This window comes from Aulonocara sp. 'chitande type north' Nkhata Bay, linkage group LG23, assembly GCF_057382095.1.
Source record: "Aulonocara sp. 'chitande type north' Nkhata Bay isolate Kocher_YH1m ecotype deep benthic linkage group LG23, A_spYH_male_GT1.1, whole genome shotgun sequence".
NCBI classification, from domain to species: domain Eukaryota; kingdom Metazoa; phylum Chordata; class Actinopteri; order Cichliformes; family Cichlidae; genus Aulonocara; species Aulonocara sp. 'chitande type north' Nkhata Bay.
In genome coordinates this window covers 41747477-41764544 of record NC_141365.1, presented here as the reverse complement: position 1 = coordinate 41764544, position 17068 = coordinate 41747477, and the positions used below count along the sequence as shown (strand labels likewise).

Genomic DNA, 17068 nt, shown 5'->3' with positions numbered 1-17068 from the left:
ACACAATGGCCTGATCACATGAGAGCACTACTTGTATTAATCAGAGTCAGTGGAATTTACAATTCAGCAGTTGTTCAACCTTTGTGTGTGTGTGTGAGAGAGAGAGAACTGTTTTTAAAGTAACTCTGCACCTGCATGTCCTTAAAAACTCTTGCATCTGTAGAACTGAGTTAAACCAGGAGCAAAAAGGAGGGAAACACAGGAACGATGTAGCGACAAAGAGCGCCAGTTTCCAGTATTCTTCAGGTCAGCATGAACTCCTTTGCACTACAATGGAAATATTAAGTGCTTTTCTTACTTACTTGCTATTTTTAATGCAACTGCAGTAACTATAGTTGTCACATTTGCTGCATAATTGTTAACACAGCTACATACAAAGTTTTAATAATTGCCAGAAAAAAGTTGTCAAGTAATGTTTGCCTAAAAATCATTCTTCTGATCTTGCATGGACCAAATAAATAATCAGAAGATAATCATTTTGTTGTAGCCCCAGTTTCTAAATCTGCTACATAAGCTACAACTAATAGTTTAACTGCAACGGCTGCTGTGACCAGGTGTTTTTAGTAACACCTCTTTTTTAACAACAACTGCTCTTGTTACCAGTTCTAAGGACTACTTCTCATCCCAACGCTTTCAGCATGCTTATTTAGTCAAAATTTATTATCAGCATCTACAGGTTACGCATCAAGATTCATGCAATAAAATTTCAGTAAACTGTCTCAGTCAGCAACTCCACAAAGTAATAATAAACTGAGCATCCAGGGCTTCACTCAACTCTTCTTGCCTATTACTGACTGAACGCATCACTCAAAGTGACAGACAGTGTCAGTTGTCAAAGACATGCACTATTTATCAACACAATGCAAAATTATTAAGCAATGCTTATAAAGAGGCACAATGCATATTTCTGCAGTACAAAATCTAGTCTGATTCATTCACTGATTGTCTGGATACGTAATGAAATCTGACATTTTGTATTACTGCAGTGATGAACAACAGTATAGTATACTGTGTGGCTTTAATGCATGACTTTTAAAAGACTGAGGTTCAGTTAGATTTAGTACAGCACTCCACAAAAATACTTGAACTAAAAGAAGTTATTACTATTTAAGTGGAAAACATAATTATACTGGATTCCTGGTGACAATATTCACTGAAACCTCCTATAAATCCACTAAAATTAAATGTTTTCTGATTTTAATGAATACGCATAATATAAAAAGAAGTCTTAGTGTCTTGTGCACGTTTAGTCCACAGCTTGTTTTTATAAAAAGACTTAAGACATAACACATAATTGGTTGAGCTAGAATTAAAATTGAACTATAAATCAATTACAGCTTAATAAACTCTCAATAAAATACATGTTATGTTTCGTGTTAATAAATGAATCCTAAGGGGAGGTATGTGAGCGTAAACAGCAGGGCTGAAAACTCTCGTGAGATCATCCATCACTGAGATAAAATGAGCCGAAATAGACATTCACCTGTCTCCATTCCTTATGTAGGTCAGAAGACCACTCACCAGCTGTGTGGGTGGGTGTGTGGATGTGAGAAAGAGGCTATGTGATGGTTTGTTTGGTGGTGTTAATGCTTAAACAGCTGAGTAACTTGGTTTGTGAAAAGTGTTATATAATCATTTTATCCACATAAATGAGCTTGAGCAAACTTAATTAAATCTACATTCATGTATTACATTAAAAAAAATAAATTATTCTGTAGAAGATGTTCTCTTTCTACAGCCACACAAACCACTGCCACGTAGCCGACCTTTCCTGCTCCATCATCATTTCCTCTCCTTGATAAACTGTTGAGGACTGTGGGAAAAGGACAAGATAAAGCAGCAGAGGAAGAGAGGAGAAGAACTGGTAACCTCAGCCAGCTTCTGGCAGCTAAACAGAGAAATTCATTAGCCTGGTTTTCACAGAGCACATCTCGGTAGGGGACTGAGATAATATACCTGCTTTACCACAATGTACGCTTGTCTTCCAGTCTCTGTTTTCACCCCCTCTGATGACCCAGAATTACAAATATTCCTTCTTTCCCCTGGAGTTAGACTTGGGAAATCTCTGGGGCAACATATATAGCTGCTGCTGTTGGGCAGTTATTGCCCTCAGTGAAGTGGATGGAGGATAACGCGGGAGAGATACAAGGCAGAAGGCAGACGAGCTAATAGACCAACCACTGTGCTGCTCCTTAGAGCTGGACAGAAGGCCATTGTTGTGGATTTCCTGTAGATAAGCACAGTCATTCTTTGGATAGCAAGGGAGCAAACATACACAGTGCTCAAGCTTGCTTTATTGTCTGCTGTGTGGGTGTGAAAGGAAGGGACTGGAGGAAAGCACTGCTAGGTGTCACATGACCCTCCCATGACTTGACCCAATGCTGTAAATCAAAGGACATGGGAATAAATACATGTTATAATGGTTAAAAGGAGGTTGATAAAGCCTAATATCCTAATATACAATATTATTCACACAAGAATGCAGTATAGATCACTGTATAGATAAGCAGTCTATGAATATCAACAAAACCAGTTAACAAATCTCGATACAGAAACCTTTTTTGGCACAACAGGTTCAAGAACAGAAACACAAAATATCACTGAATCCAACCAACAACAGTGAATTCATATATCCAGCGAGAACCATTAAAACCAAAAAGAAAAAGCATTTATACCACAACATCTGCCATCTCCTTCCTCTCAAGTTAAACATGTCAGTGTTTGTGTTGAGTACCCAGGTCACACTAAGTGCCTGCATTGATCTGTGGACATTCAGTTGGCTTTAAATAACTGCAGCACTTTCACTCAAAGGAAGTGGGTGCTTATGACTTGGTAGCGCTGCTCAGCTTTTGCAGTGATAGCGCTGAGCAAAAGGGCGAGGTATAATAAGAGGTGCACTAAAGCTAGCAGGAGGTTTAAGGATATCTCAATCAAGCCTAAACATCTTGTCAAAACAGACTTTTAAAGGGGACATATTATGCCCTACGCACACAGGCAGCATGGGCGCCATAGCGGTAAGAAACTGTTGCTCCTGGGCTTCACTATGCTGGCATGTGTTCTCTCTGAGCACTCCAGCTAAAAAGACAAACACCTCTGTATTTAAATAAGTGGTAGATGTGAAAATGTGAGAGTTTGTCATCTGTCTCCATGTGTTCTGTAATGAACTTGTGAGTGGCAACCTTTCCAGGATTTACTCCTCCCCTCACCAAGTGACAGTTGGGATAGACTCCAGCCCACCCTGAATTGGATAAGCAGTTAAGAAAATGGATGAATATACACTCTTACAATGACGGAGGCTCATACTGAACAAAAATGTGAGAGCTCAAGCTTTTCAAAATGCTCCTAGCACTGTTTCCGAGTATGATGTCACAGATATCGCTACTATGTCACCTACACTCACCCTCCAATCAAACCTTCTGTTTGTGAGCGGCTACTAACTCAGAGTCAAGTGTACCTAAATGTAGGAAGGACGGAGTTAAAATAGCTTGTTTCAGATAGATGGTGAACTGAGAGACTGCACCAAGGCCCAACATAACTCTTAGAAAAAAAGAATCATTTTGCAAAAGCTATTAGAATAGAGACAAAATAAAAACATAGAATGCAATTCATAAATTAACATAATACACTTTAAATATCTGCATGGAAATCAACAGCTTCAAAAACACAATTGGCAGTGCATACATTGACAAATGTTTGTGTCACTGGGTATCGTCATTGGCATTTTGTTAATACATGCAGAATACTTTGTGCAGTAAGCAGGATAACGGCTCAGCAGCCCAGCCTGAGTAAACACATGAGCTCATGGTATGGTACAGGGTTAAATATGAAGCATCAACCAGCTGGAGAAAGGTACTCCATATATCCACATTTCTGGGAGAATCATGAACATTTTCTCTCCTCTAAGAGTTAGATAAGATGATTGAAACCACATCTAGAAGATGAGCTTAACTTAGCACCAGGACTGACTGCAGTTCGGTTGAACAAAATATACAAAAAAAAGTGTCATCCACTGCATGTTTTTTTAAACAGGTGTTATATTATCCTGAGTGAATCGTCCAACTGCAAAGAAATTGCAGAAAATTGACAGCACTATTAGTGTACACGTATTTTACCTCTCTCAGTTTCACTTCCTGCAGTAACATCAGACCTTCTACGAATCTCTGAGGACATCAGAGAAAACTACCAAAATGCTTTTATATCTCTTCTTCCGACATGTTTACTTCTCAACTTTTCATTCTCCTCGTCTCTTTCCCTTTCGTTAATGGGAGCCTTCTCTAATGTTTGTCCTAGGGGCACCTCTTCCTAATGGTGTTTATTATACTGTTTGTCTTAGCAGCAATCATCCTCACACACGTGCACACACAGGGAGTATATGAAATCTCTGTCTACCAATGCACCTTCACATCCCATTATAAGTGCTCCAAGTGATCATTATTTTAAACTTAATTAATATCGCACAACTGTGAAAATTTCCACTATGGTCTCCCACAGCCCAAAGCACTTTTATGAAATAAGTGTTTAATTGCTCCAAATAAAAAGAAGTAAAAACAAACTAATATTATCAACTAAAAATACCCTCAAAATTGCAGAATTATCACTGAGAAAAAACAAAACAAATCATTTCCAGTTTTCACTGTCTATACAAAGACAAAGTGACTCATCTTACAACATCTTTAAACACGTCATTACTTCCCCAGCAACATAAGCTAAATAAGCTGACTGTGTGACTCAACCCAACTTAAAAAACATTGTTCAAATATTTCAGCATTTTTGTAAACTTTCCAAAATCTGGGTTCAGGAGAGCTTCCCATACAGCGTGTCATCAGCTCCCTGGGTTACTGCTGTCTTAATAAAACTGTGCCACAGTGGAGCATATTCAGGGAAATAAAGTCTAGCATGAATCATCCTCTTCAGTCTTATTGGCCTTCAAACTCCACTCATTCTCTGGCAAACAGAAACTGTAGCTAAGCTGTAGTTTAGGTTGTGCTATGAGGAGTAAGTGTGTGTATGTGTCCCTGTTGAACTTATTTCTAACTGCTCCATTTTTCCAGTTGTTTGAACTGATCCAGGCTCAGTGGAATTTAAATCGATCACATGATGTTCAACTGATAAAAAACTGGAGTCAAAACCTGCTCCAGGCCTCTCTCTTTTTGTTTCCATTCAAGTTTAATGAAACTTTTGAAAAGCTGTTAAACAAGTATCAGTATTTCCTAACAGATCGTCAAATTAGTTTTTCTGAATGAATGCTGTGTCTTCTGTTTTTACTGTATTTACATTTAAAGATTTTGAATTAAAATCATGCAGAAATCATGTTCTCTTTTAACAATATAAATTTTTCTGTTTGAGTGGACATCGTTCAAAGTTATATCCTGATAAGTATTCTTACGCATTTAAGTGGAAACCCACTAATTTCCTTCAGCAACATGTGGAGCATGTGCTATGGAGTATTATCACAATTTGTGCAAAAAAGTTGCATAAAGCCTTTTCCATACGGTAAAATCCTGTAAATTACCACAATAATGACACCTGTCTTCCATTCCTTTGTCTTCCTGGTTAAACAAGTAAGAAGAATGAGTGGAACTGAAAACGCAGCATCCTCTGCTCCAGCGCTTCAGGCATTTTATTTTTAAACTAGCTGTTGTGATTCTGACAGTGCAGTGTTAAATCACTGAGGTGCTCTCTTAGGTCCAGATATCTAATAGTCTGTTACATTGAATTACATTTTGAGAGAAGAGTGGCTCGCTCCAGTTCGGTGAACGAAAACAGGGCGACACAAAAACTTGAGACTCGTCAAACTTTTGCTGGACTGTGATCATCATCTGATGTCTCGGTAATCCTTGGAGATGGCTGTTCTGCTCTTTAGGGGTATTGTGTATTTGTTCTATGCTTTGTGTTGATGTGGTACATTTCTTTTCACTTTTGTTCAGTTCAGTTGAGCTTCATTGCTCTGTGCTACTCGTGGTGCTACACTCTCATGCACCCCCATGAATCCTGCTGCCCTTCCATGTCACCTAAGAAGGCAAATTCACACACACACACACTCGATGAGAGTGAGCTGCACCCGAATAAAGGAGAAAATTACTATATGGTCAGTTTGTTCTTCATCTCCTTGACAACCATGAGATTACGTCTTCCTGTTTCTCATCCTCTGCACCCACTGACTCTATTACTGCATCTTAATGTCTGAATCATCATTTTGTCTGTCATCCACCATCCTCTAAAATCCTCTTTTCTGTCTTCTACTGAAAGCAGTGGGGTCAATTTTGTGGTCAATTAAAGAGGACGACACATGTTTTATAAACTTTTTAGCAACAATTCCCAGCTTCTCAACCCCACCCCCCAAAACAAACAAACAAAAAATTCACAGCATAGCAGGGCAGTGGGTGGAGGGAAGCTAATGACATCACGTGGCTCCCATAACATCAATCACCTGACAGCGGCCAAGCAGCATGGTGGAAATACATTCCTAAACTGCTTCTTCTGCATGGATTCTCTGTGGGTTTCAGATAATAAGAGCCCCAGTGTAGTAGCTTTTCATATTGTATGCATAGTCACAATTACATAATATGAATAAAGTGGCTCTCAACACCTTTCTACTGGCTGTTCACTGAAGGATGATGCTTCAGCTGCGGGTCAAACCAACCAGCCATGAAACAAAGTGAATGACTTCCTGAACATAAAGCAGTTAAAATATTAAAAAATGCACCGTCGCCTTTGCTGTAGGAAGAAAATCGTGTTGGTTTGATGCATAAATCCTGGAACAAGCCCAGTCCTCTCAGGAGCACATCTACTCCACCGCCAGCGTAGCCTCTGCTATTTTTATCATGCCGCTGTAGTTGAGTTGTACATACATTGTGTGAACTATAAGAGTTACTCCTCCTTAAATATATATTATTCAGCTGAAAATAACAGTACTATGGAGATATTACACACCCAGCAACAGGCCCTGTATATTATTATTAAATATATGTTTTGTCTTCGGTTTTTGCTTAACTATAATTCCAAATCTTGATCGAACAACAGCACTTTATCCATTCTTGCAAATCAATCAAGCATATTTAGATTTAATACCTGATCTTGATCCACAATATGAGAAATATTGTTGGGTTGCAGATTTATAGGTGCCCTCTTTTGCTTGTGGTATTTGTACTCAAATATTCATGTGGTGATTATTTATTCATGTTAAAATGCTGCATGTGGTGTGTTTCAGGGATTTACTTTATCACAGTAATTCTGCAATCAGAGCTATATCTATATTGTTATTCTGTGCTATCCTTCTTCCAGTCCTTTCCACTGTCAGATATAAGACATTTGCAGCACTACATATATTACAGTTCATAATTAAGCATTATCAAGGCGTCACTGGAAACTGAAAATACATCTGCACAGTCCTTTGTGTGTCCTAACTATTATATCACTTGGGGCTGAATGTTTTCTGGCAGACTGACAGTCTGAGCAGTTAGATCACAGTCGTCTACTGATGGGTTCCTGCTAAAGTGCATTCAAAATATTATAATTCATGTTGTTTCAATGTGCATCAGCTGCTCAACTATGGAAACCACTTAAGAAACCAGTAGCTGTAGCTTGATGTTGAGCACCAACATGAGATTCACTTGTATGTATCATCTGGTTCCCAGATAGTAATATTGGCTAGTTTGTATTTTGTAGCCTAGCAACAAATGCATCTTCAGGAGGGGGCTTTGGTGTCTTTGATAAGTTGTTGCACAAAAGAATGCTGCAAGGCTTTGAACTGTAAACACAGCTTTACGAGTGCTCTCTTCAGACGTCTTTGAAAAGCTTTTAACTTTCCCTGAAAGTGCAGGAGGCTGGTACCATGCAATAATTACTATTATTATTCATGAAAAGAAAGATAAGATGAATACAAACAAGGATGACTTCAACTACTGATCATTATACTTACAATTCTGTACCAATACAACATTACTGCACTAGCTGGGATGTCAGCAAATGTATACCTAATCACTGTCCAAAGATCATACCACAATTACTGTTTTCATGCACCTGTGGTAGAAGGCTGGAGATATACCCTTTGTGTATTTCAAAGCAGAATTAGGCCGTCAAAAAAAATGATATTTTTAGCAGTGATCAGCAGCAAATATTCTAATTGTTGTTCCATGCAGTGATTTAAGCTGGCTCCACTTGTAGAGCCATATGGAAGAATTTGGTCAGAGAGCTGCAGTTTGCTGCTTTGTGACTTTAATGAATAAAACAAAGGAGACAGCGAGAGCTGCACAGGATGAGCAAGGACGAATTTGCAGTTTTCTTTGTTTTTTTGTGTTTATATATATATATATATATATATATATATATATATATAAAATAAACCCTTACTAAAGGTCATAGAAAAGTCAATAAATATTGCAACAAAGTCACTAAGTTGGCAACAATGAGGTAAAAAAGTGTTTAGAAAAAATACATGCCCCCTTCAAACAATTTAAAGCTTAAAGATCAAATATTCTGGTACAGCCCCAAAGGACAGGTTACAAAAAAGTAAAGTAACAGTTTTAAGATTTAATTGTTTCAGTTAGACTTTTATTAAACGTTGCATTGTAGATAGATGCTCATTCCTAGACCAGTGGAGAACATCAACAAAAGGAACCAAACTTTTGAAGTAGAGAAAATTTTGCTTCACTTCCTGTGACATCACATTTATAGATAAGTACTACCTGCCAAAAATCCAAATGATCAATAGCCTTTTATGACTGTCTGCTAATGTCTCCAACCAACAAAGCAATGGAGAAGTGGGGAAAGGGGGTAAGGCATTATGGTTAAATGGAAGTGGGGTGGGGTGATATTTATAGTGCACCATCAGCTTTTTGGAAAGAGGGGAGGCGGCTCACTTCACTTCTCTTCCTCTCTGACACGCGGGCCGTGGGGAATGGTGTTCCAGGAGAGAGTCGACCGGCTATCATTCCCTCAGACAGGGGGAACATTAAGGTGCACACCTGCCTCCCTCAGCACTTTCACTGGCAACCTGGAGCAATGTTATTATGATGACCCAAGTTCAAACAACATCTCTCGCCCTCCATATCTGTTATCGGTCTCTCTCTTTGGATAGAGGTCTCTATGCACCATTAACCTAAGGCTATTTATCATCTGTCTACTTGTTCATTGAGCTGTAATATACTGGTAATGTTACTGCGACGACACTGATACAGGCTCTTAATGGAGCTATAGCACTCCACTGCAGGTATTGCTTAGACAGTATCGTGAGGAGCCAAAATGTTTTTCAAAAGTGTCAGCACATAAAGAAAAAATGTTAACAAGCTGGTGTAGAAACATTAATGCAACAAAAATTATTTACTCCTTTGAATTAATTCAGAACTGAACGGCTATGGATTTCGAATAGGTATCCAAATAGCACAAGGAAAGAAGTAATGTTCTGTTTCACTTTGTCACATATCAATGGATATATGCAGCAGGTGATGATGGACTACTAGCTGAAATTCCTTCATTTTAAATGAAGGAATTTAGGAAATGTTGCCATATCCAATAGAAAAGAAAGATGTTGTTAAAGTACATGTAGAATGTTGTTGTAAAGATACAACATGGCTGCAGAAGGTTTATCTGCTCAATACTGAAAAACATAATGTGACTCATATAATAGTTTTACATGATCAACCGTTTAAAATAAAATTGGAAATTTTCCCTGCCTTCTGAATCTGGCATATTTGTGCAATCTACACATATTAAGAAAGTACTTTTAATTCCAAACTACTCCTTGTCACCTAGGTTTTCTAGTAAGTCCTGGGAGTTAATGCAGATAAACAAAGAAGCAGCAACTAGTGAAGCAGCAAAACAATCTTGAGGCCAGATGGCTTAGTGAGAGCCTGTGAATCCTTCACCTAAAGAGGTTAACCCAGGTGAACCTTGTGGATTGCGACATTATGGCTGAGCAGCTGTTTAATTGTTAGCATGGGGGTCACTAAGAGGAAACCCGCCAATGCAGGAGGAGCTACACGTGAGTAAACTTCAAAAGCCACTACTGAGCATCACAACAACTTGACTCTTCTTTAGCATAAAAATTGCCTTTTTCTGGCATACCATGGCATGCCTATGCAATGTAGAAGGAAATTACAAGTCGTTTCATTCACAAGTGCTGTAATCTGAAGAGCAGTGGCACTCCTGAAGTGTGAATTCTGCTGTTTGAACCCAAGCACGTAAAAATGTTTAACTGTTTAACTCCTCTCTGGAGGGGAGAGGGAGGGGAAACAGGAAACAGGAGGACAAAGGAGGGGGGAACAACTAAGCTGTAGTGCCTCTTCACCTCACTGTACAATACCTTGTGCAATACTTTTTGTAAATAGTCAACAGTGCAATAGACTCAATACTTGAAATGTGCAATTCACTTGTATTTTTATTTTTTATTCCTATTTATTCTATTTATCCCCTTTGTATATTTTATTTATATTGTCTCTGTATTTATATATGTGTGTGTGTGTGTGTGTGTGTGTGTGTGTGTGTATGTATGTATGTATGTATATGTATATATATATATATATATATATATATATATATATATATATATATATATATATATATATATATATAACAATTCTGTAACTGTAACTTCGGTCGTTGCTGTGCTTTTTTTTTTGGAAGTTGAATTTCCCAGAGGAACCCACCCGAGGGATTAATAAAGTTCTATCTTATCTTATCTTATCTTAAATGGACTGTTGTACTATTAAGTAGTAGTAGTATTAAGTAGGACTCACGACTGTAACCCTTTCTTCAGGCTTGATTACCTTAGTTTAACCTTTAGGCACTTCCTTATGGTTAAGCCAAGTTAGACTTTATTTGCACAATGAAGTCTTCCATCTCTACTCTTCTGTGAGGGCATTAGTTAGAAAAGCCAGCATAGGACTTTTTTGCAGTTTCCACCAAACCTCGGTTGTAAAATTATATCCTGCAGTGATTAAAACACAGTGGTTAGATGGGGACCCTCTGGAATCCCATCAAGCCACCTGGGGCATCCCTGAGCCCCCACAGTGAGCAGACTCCTAAACAAGTTACACAAACATCAGTCTTCATTGTCAGCCAGTCTACTAATGAATTATTGACAAGCATTTGGAGCCAAGGAGTTCATATGATCTGATGCCCTCTGCGTCAACTGGCTACAACTATCCCATCTACCTGCTTCTTACTAATGTGCATGAATGACACTATAGAGACAGCAACATGATCATCAGTCACTACTGACGTGAACATTTATTATGGCCTCATATGCATGGATCAGTTAGCATACTTCACATACAGCCTGCTGATCAGTGAGCTAATTAGAAAATAAAACTAGGCTGAATATAAGTAGTAAGATGTTTAGTGATAAGCTTAGATCTGAAAGTATAGCTGCAAACTGGATTAAGTGGGTGAAGGTATAGTGAACAGCAGTAACCCTTTAATCTAGTATGTGAAGGCAGGAAGCCAAAAAGAGACCAGCGGGACTTTCAGAGAGCCACATTAGGTAGCTGGAGAGGAATGCTGGGTGGCTTCTTGAACACGCCTAATACACGAACATGATATCTCCGGTTTGTTTCATTTTGGATTCGTCCAATATTGTTTGATTTTCACAGTTACAGTCTACAAAGTAGTATTAGTAGTAGTGTAATGTAGCAATATGAAATTTATTCTGAATAAGATTTACAACCACTTTCTAACATTAAGATAAAAACTGGTGATATAATTTGCTTGGAAAGGAAAAAGATCGCTGGTTACCGTAGATTCCAGCCGGAGTCACTGATCTCTCCTTTGAGGTTGTGTCAGTAAGGACATCCAGTGTAAAACCAAATCCCACAGAGTTACCCCCTGTGGCAAGAGGGCAGCTGAAAGTAGCTTACTTATTTAATCAAAAAAATAACTGACCAAATGATAATTGTAGTCCTAAATAATACAAATGCTGTATATTGATTTTGGTCCATCCCATATGGAAAAGATATATATAAATCTTATAAAGTTTGTATCTGTCTTGTGTGAAACTTGTATGAAAAGCATACAAGTGTGAAAACTCACTTGAAAGTGGCCACTTTCATGAGTAAATCATATAAGTTTTTACTATTTCTTTTCCATATGGGATTGGTCCATGTGTGAGTGTATGGTTTTGCACAAGCCCAATGCTTTTACACTAAAAATCACTTGGCTAAGCATGGGTTTTGTTAAAAGCACTGAAAAGCACATTTTAAAGATTTTTAACCCTTTTCCCAAACTGCGAGTTCCAAAGATGTCAACCCGATATGACGTCTGACTTTACTCAGCCTGTAAGCCAAAATAATCTTAGTTTGTCTTTTTTCTAGTCTTATATGGTTTGATTATTTAGGAAAATACCTTCAAAAGGATGGTTAATGCTTTGAATGCCTACTAATATTATTTTAAAATATAGCAAGGTATTTATCCTTCAGAAGAACCAATAAAGTGGCTAGTGGGCAACTGTCAGGAAACTAGTGAGATCTCATTTCTGCTCCAGTTCTACATTTCAGTGTCCTGGTATTTGCAACTCTGCTGTTTTTCATTGTAACAGTAACAGTAACAGTCCAGTTCTGCTAAGATGCACTGAACTCTGTTTGCTAAGCAAACAAACATAGGCTGTCAAAATAACATTTCATTGTTCCTTAAGAAAAAGAAAGAAAATCACCTGCACAGTGTTAAATGATTATAATATTTGTATTGTGTCCACAAGAGGTCAAACCAATACAAACGTGCTGTGTGGGATGAATCAGTTGGAGCTGAGAACTCTCTGCCACCATTAAAGTTCAGTTATTAGCTAGTTTCAGCTGGCTTGGTATCATTTTCAGATAGTGAAAGTAAAGAGATGCTGTGCAACTCCTGTCCATTACATTTTCAGCATATGCTCCAGTGTATTACTAATGTGTGTTATTAACCTACTGTTGCAACCGTTATCTTGTCATTGACTCTTTATAACACAAGAAATTTATAAGGGGAGAAAAAGGGCAAATATTACAACTTAACACCATTTACGTTCAGCGGCTCTGCTGATATCTGTCTCTGTCCCTTTGCACCAGCAGCTGTGTCTGCTGTTGGGACGTTACACCCAATATACAGCATTATGGGTGATTTGCGTTGATAGACACAAAGTCACTGGATCTAAGTATTTAATTCTGGAGAAAACTTAACTTTGTATTTTGTGCCACTCCTGAGACAGAAAGCTGACCGTAGCGTTGTGCTTTTTCCTAACTCTTTTATAATTCTGTTATATAATCCAATTAAACAGTGCTTCTCCTGATATCTCCTAAAAAAAAGACTTGAGGAGGAGCACTGAAGACAGGTTAGAAAATATATAAAACAGTACTTCTAAGAATTTCAGTGACTAAAATTAACTCAGGAAAAGAACAAAACAGGGTGAGCCACCTGTTTTGGAATAACTACACTGTATCTCAGAGCTCTTGGTGCTACCAGCATCACATTTGATTTTAAACTGGTCTAGACAGGACAGGCAGCCACTACATGAACAACTCTGCATGTTACACTTTTAAAGAGAGCTATACTGTAGGCTTATATGACATCATTTAGCTTTTACCTAATTTGAGGCGGCAGCGACTGACGAGACTGACTTTCACCACCACGATCCACACCCTGTTGCAGAGCAAAAGGTAACAAACAGGTACAAAGCAACCCCAGTTAAACCTGTTTATTTCATTTGTACTTTCCCTCTGCAAGCCTGTAGCATAACAGAGAAAGTTTTGGCACAATCGCAATAATAAAATTTACTGTGGCTTCTACTGACATAGCACAAGACGGATGGCACAGCTTTTTAAACACAAGGCGGTAGATTATCCACAGTACAGATATATTTTTCATCATGCGTCCACTCTAAACATTCCTCACACCACCTCATTTAAAGAAACAATGAGCCTTGACACAATATTTACTTTTTTTAGAACAAAGATGCACTGTACGTAACCCAATACTGTCAGTTGCACTCTGTTTGCATGAAAACATTGATGTATTTATAGAGTGAATAACGAAAATTTCAGTACATGCACAGCGGGCCTTTTAATGTTTCTGTGTGAAGCATCATAATTAACAAATTCACACAACCTCAATTCTGATCTTTGGCTGCTTTTTAAATGTTTACTGCACGTGTCGGCATGTTAATAGAAACACGCACTAACATTTAATGATGAAAATTCTCTCATAGTTCAGTTCAGTTTATTGTTGAGCTGTTGTGAAATCACAGGGATCCTTTATCAGGCTGTAAAATCTGTCACAGTTGTTACGTCTATTTGTGAAACAAATCTCAACGTGCCTAAAGCCCAGAGACTCAAAGGAGACTGGTTTCTGAATTACAGCCACAAACAAGTCTATACATGAAATACTTAGAAAACTCAGAAGATGAGAACATGACTAAGATACTAGGCATATTATTACTGTGTTTACATGTCATTATAAACACCTGAAAATTAAACCAATTGTCATATTTAAATACTCTACAAACATTTGTTATTAGTATGTTTTTAGCAGCTTGTTCGTACCACAGGCTCTTTACATCATAGCAGAAATAGTATAAAGCCTGAATTTACATTTAGCTTCACTTTACAGACTTGGTCACAGGGAGAATCCTTCATCTGACAAACAGATGGATGTTCCTGACCCTGATCTTAAGTATTCAGCAGCCTCTTTCAACCACAGCAGCAATGCAATCAATTTAGCCCTAACCCATTTACCTAAAGCATTTATCCAGACCAATTACAGCAGCAGACCTCATCAGCATCCCACATCCTACACCAGTCACCGGCTTCTCTCTTCATGCTTCTAGCTACATGGCTCCATTTCACCCTCCACACAGCAGGGAATTGTATTTAATCAGCTAGTTGCAACAGTTGGGAAGCAGTGCCTAAGCTTCAGCTGAGTACGGAGCTGGGGTATAAACCTCACTGGCTCTCATGTGAGCAGGGCTCGCACTGTCTGGATTATTGTCAAGCACATTACTGCCGAGCCTAATGTAACCCATATAGATGCTGCCCATCGATTTGACTAGCAGGGAGAAAACAAGTGGATTACATAATTCATGTTCCATTTTGTTCTACTGGGAGGTAGCAATGAGACTGAGTGGCAACCATGACATGAATGATAATAGCTGCCTGTCTGCATTTTTTGGCATGTTCTGCCATGAGCAGATAGGTAGTCACCCACCCACCACTTACCAATACTGTGAGGTGACTCAACCTTTCACTCATTCAAATCACACCGCGTTTGTTGTTTAAAGATGTCTGAACAGTATCTGCAAAAGTACTTGGAACAATTTTGTACATACCAAATAATATCTCTCTCACATTTCGACATATATATATATATATATATATATATATATATATATATATATATATATATATATATATATATATATATATATATATATATATAATGTTTTTCAGCACTAACAGATATGTGAGGAGCTTATTATTTAACACATGCTTCAACATAAATAGCTGATATATATTTAAAGAATATCAGTGAAAGATGCATTTTACATGTGCTTTCAAGATCAGAGTAGTGGGGATCTAGTGTCATTTGTGGAGCAATGAACTTTAAAAAAGTAACTTAAAACTGCCGAAATGTCATTGTTGAAGTTGAAATAAAGGGACGTGGGGAAAAAGTTAAAAAATATATAAGTTGATAAAGGTTAATTAGTCACACGATTTTTAAGTGTCGGGAAGTTTCCCAACCACTCTTCAGTGAGTTGCTTTCCACTCCCTTTATTGAAACCTAATCCTCTGAGAGCCGCTTCGTCGGAATTTTAAACCAACGGTGATAACAAAAAAGGTCACAGGTTTGATTTAAAATGGAAATATCTTTGGTTTGTAGGCAACTAGTCGCATGTGTTAATGTGAAAATAAGGGTATTTAATTTTTAAAAAAAGAAAAAAGGAAAAACAAACTTACATATCGGCTGATAAGAGTACGCAGAGTGCTGAAATCCATCCCCATCCTGTTCCTCTTCCCTCTCCGGACACTTCTTCTGCTCTCTGTCTTTTTCTCCTCCAAAGGTTATTTTTACTGCGGGCGCTAGCTTCTTTTTAATTCTACTCCTCTGTCCATGACTTTCTCTTCTCCCCCGTCTTCTTCTTCCTGAATTGGAAAAAAAGGACTCGCTTCCAAACTCACCTACGGACCCCGCAACGGGCTTTAAACGGGGGAGTGTCTGTCTGTGGGTCTTCTACAGTTTGAAGACAGTTCACACGGGCAGCGAGCTGCTCCTCCTAAAAGACTAGAAGCCAAACTAATATCCAGCTCTCTCGCGCTCCCTCTTTCTCTCTCTCTCCCCCCTCTGCGCGTGTACTAATAATCTTCTTGTCTCGCGCCGCGGCCAAAAGAGATTTTCTTTCATCTACGTCACGTGGAGCCAGGTGGTGGCTCTGGCACCGGGGGTGAACGCATGCGCGCTCTAGTGTTTGTGAAGAGTAATTATTGATTGGGTGTTTCAGTTAACTGTGGGATATTTAGTATTTTTTTTAACTTAAAAAAATAATAAAATAAAATAAAACAGACTGGTGCTATCCATAGATATGGTGCTGAAATCATTACAGAAAATGTCAGAAATACACATAACTTACACATAATCGCATTTATTTATTTATTCATTTGTTTGTTTATTACTTAGGTTAACTAAAGTTTTGTGATACAACAAATAAGGAATTTGAAAGGTAAAATTTATATTCCTTTTCCATCTCAAATCTCATCCACTTTTTCAAGCTCGGTTTAAAATGAGAAGAGATTTTCATAATATTTTAGACTCATTATTACAAGTTATTACTGCTGTCGTGACGCATCGGTTTGTAACAGGCAGGTCAGCGGGGTCAGAACAAAATAATTCATGGCACCACGTTTCAGGAGGGAAATATTTTCATCCACTTGTCCGCGCCCTGTTTCCTGGAGACGCTTTTCGGCGGGTTCTGTTGAAAGTCCGCCGTAAAAATAGAAATAATAACCACGGTTTCTTGATTGAACCTTCAAAATAAAACCTACGTGATGGATTTTGGTTTAAACTGTAACAACTTTATTAATGATATGTCATAAATAGGCTTTTAGTTGTTTTG

General features: G+C 38.1%; 1 protein-coding gene across 7 annotated transcripts in view; it reads right to left on the bottom strand.

The window, feature by feature from the left end:
* Nucleotides 1–16291, bottom strand: part of atp11a (ATPase phospholipid transporting 11A) — a 52815-nt gene extending 36524 nt beyond the window's left edge. For all 7 annotated transcript variants that reach the window (XM_086281621.1, XM_086281618.1, XM_086281620.1 and 4 more), the window contains exon 1: nucleotides 15915–16291. In XM_086281621.1, coding sequence (XP_086137747.1) covers nucleotides 15915–15959 — 45 coding nt within the window. In that variant the 5' untranslated portion in view covers nucleotides 15960–16291. The remainder of the gene's footprint in view (nucleotides 1–15914) is intronic.
* Nucleotides 16292–17068: the final 777 nt, after the last annotated feature.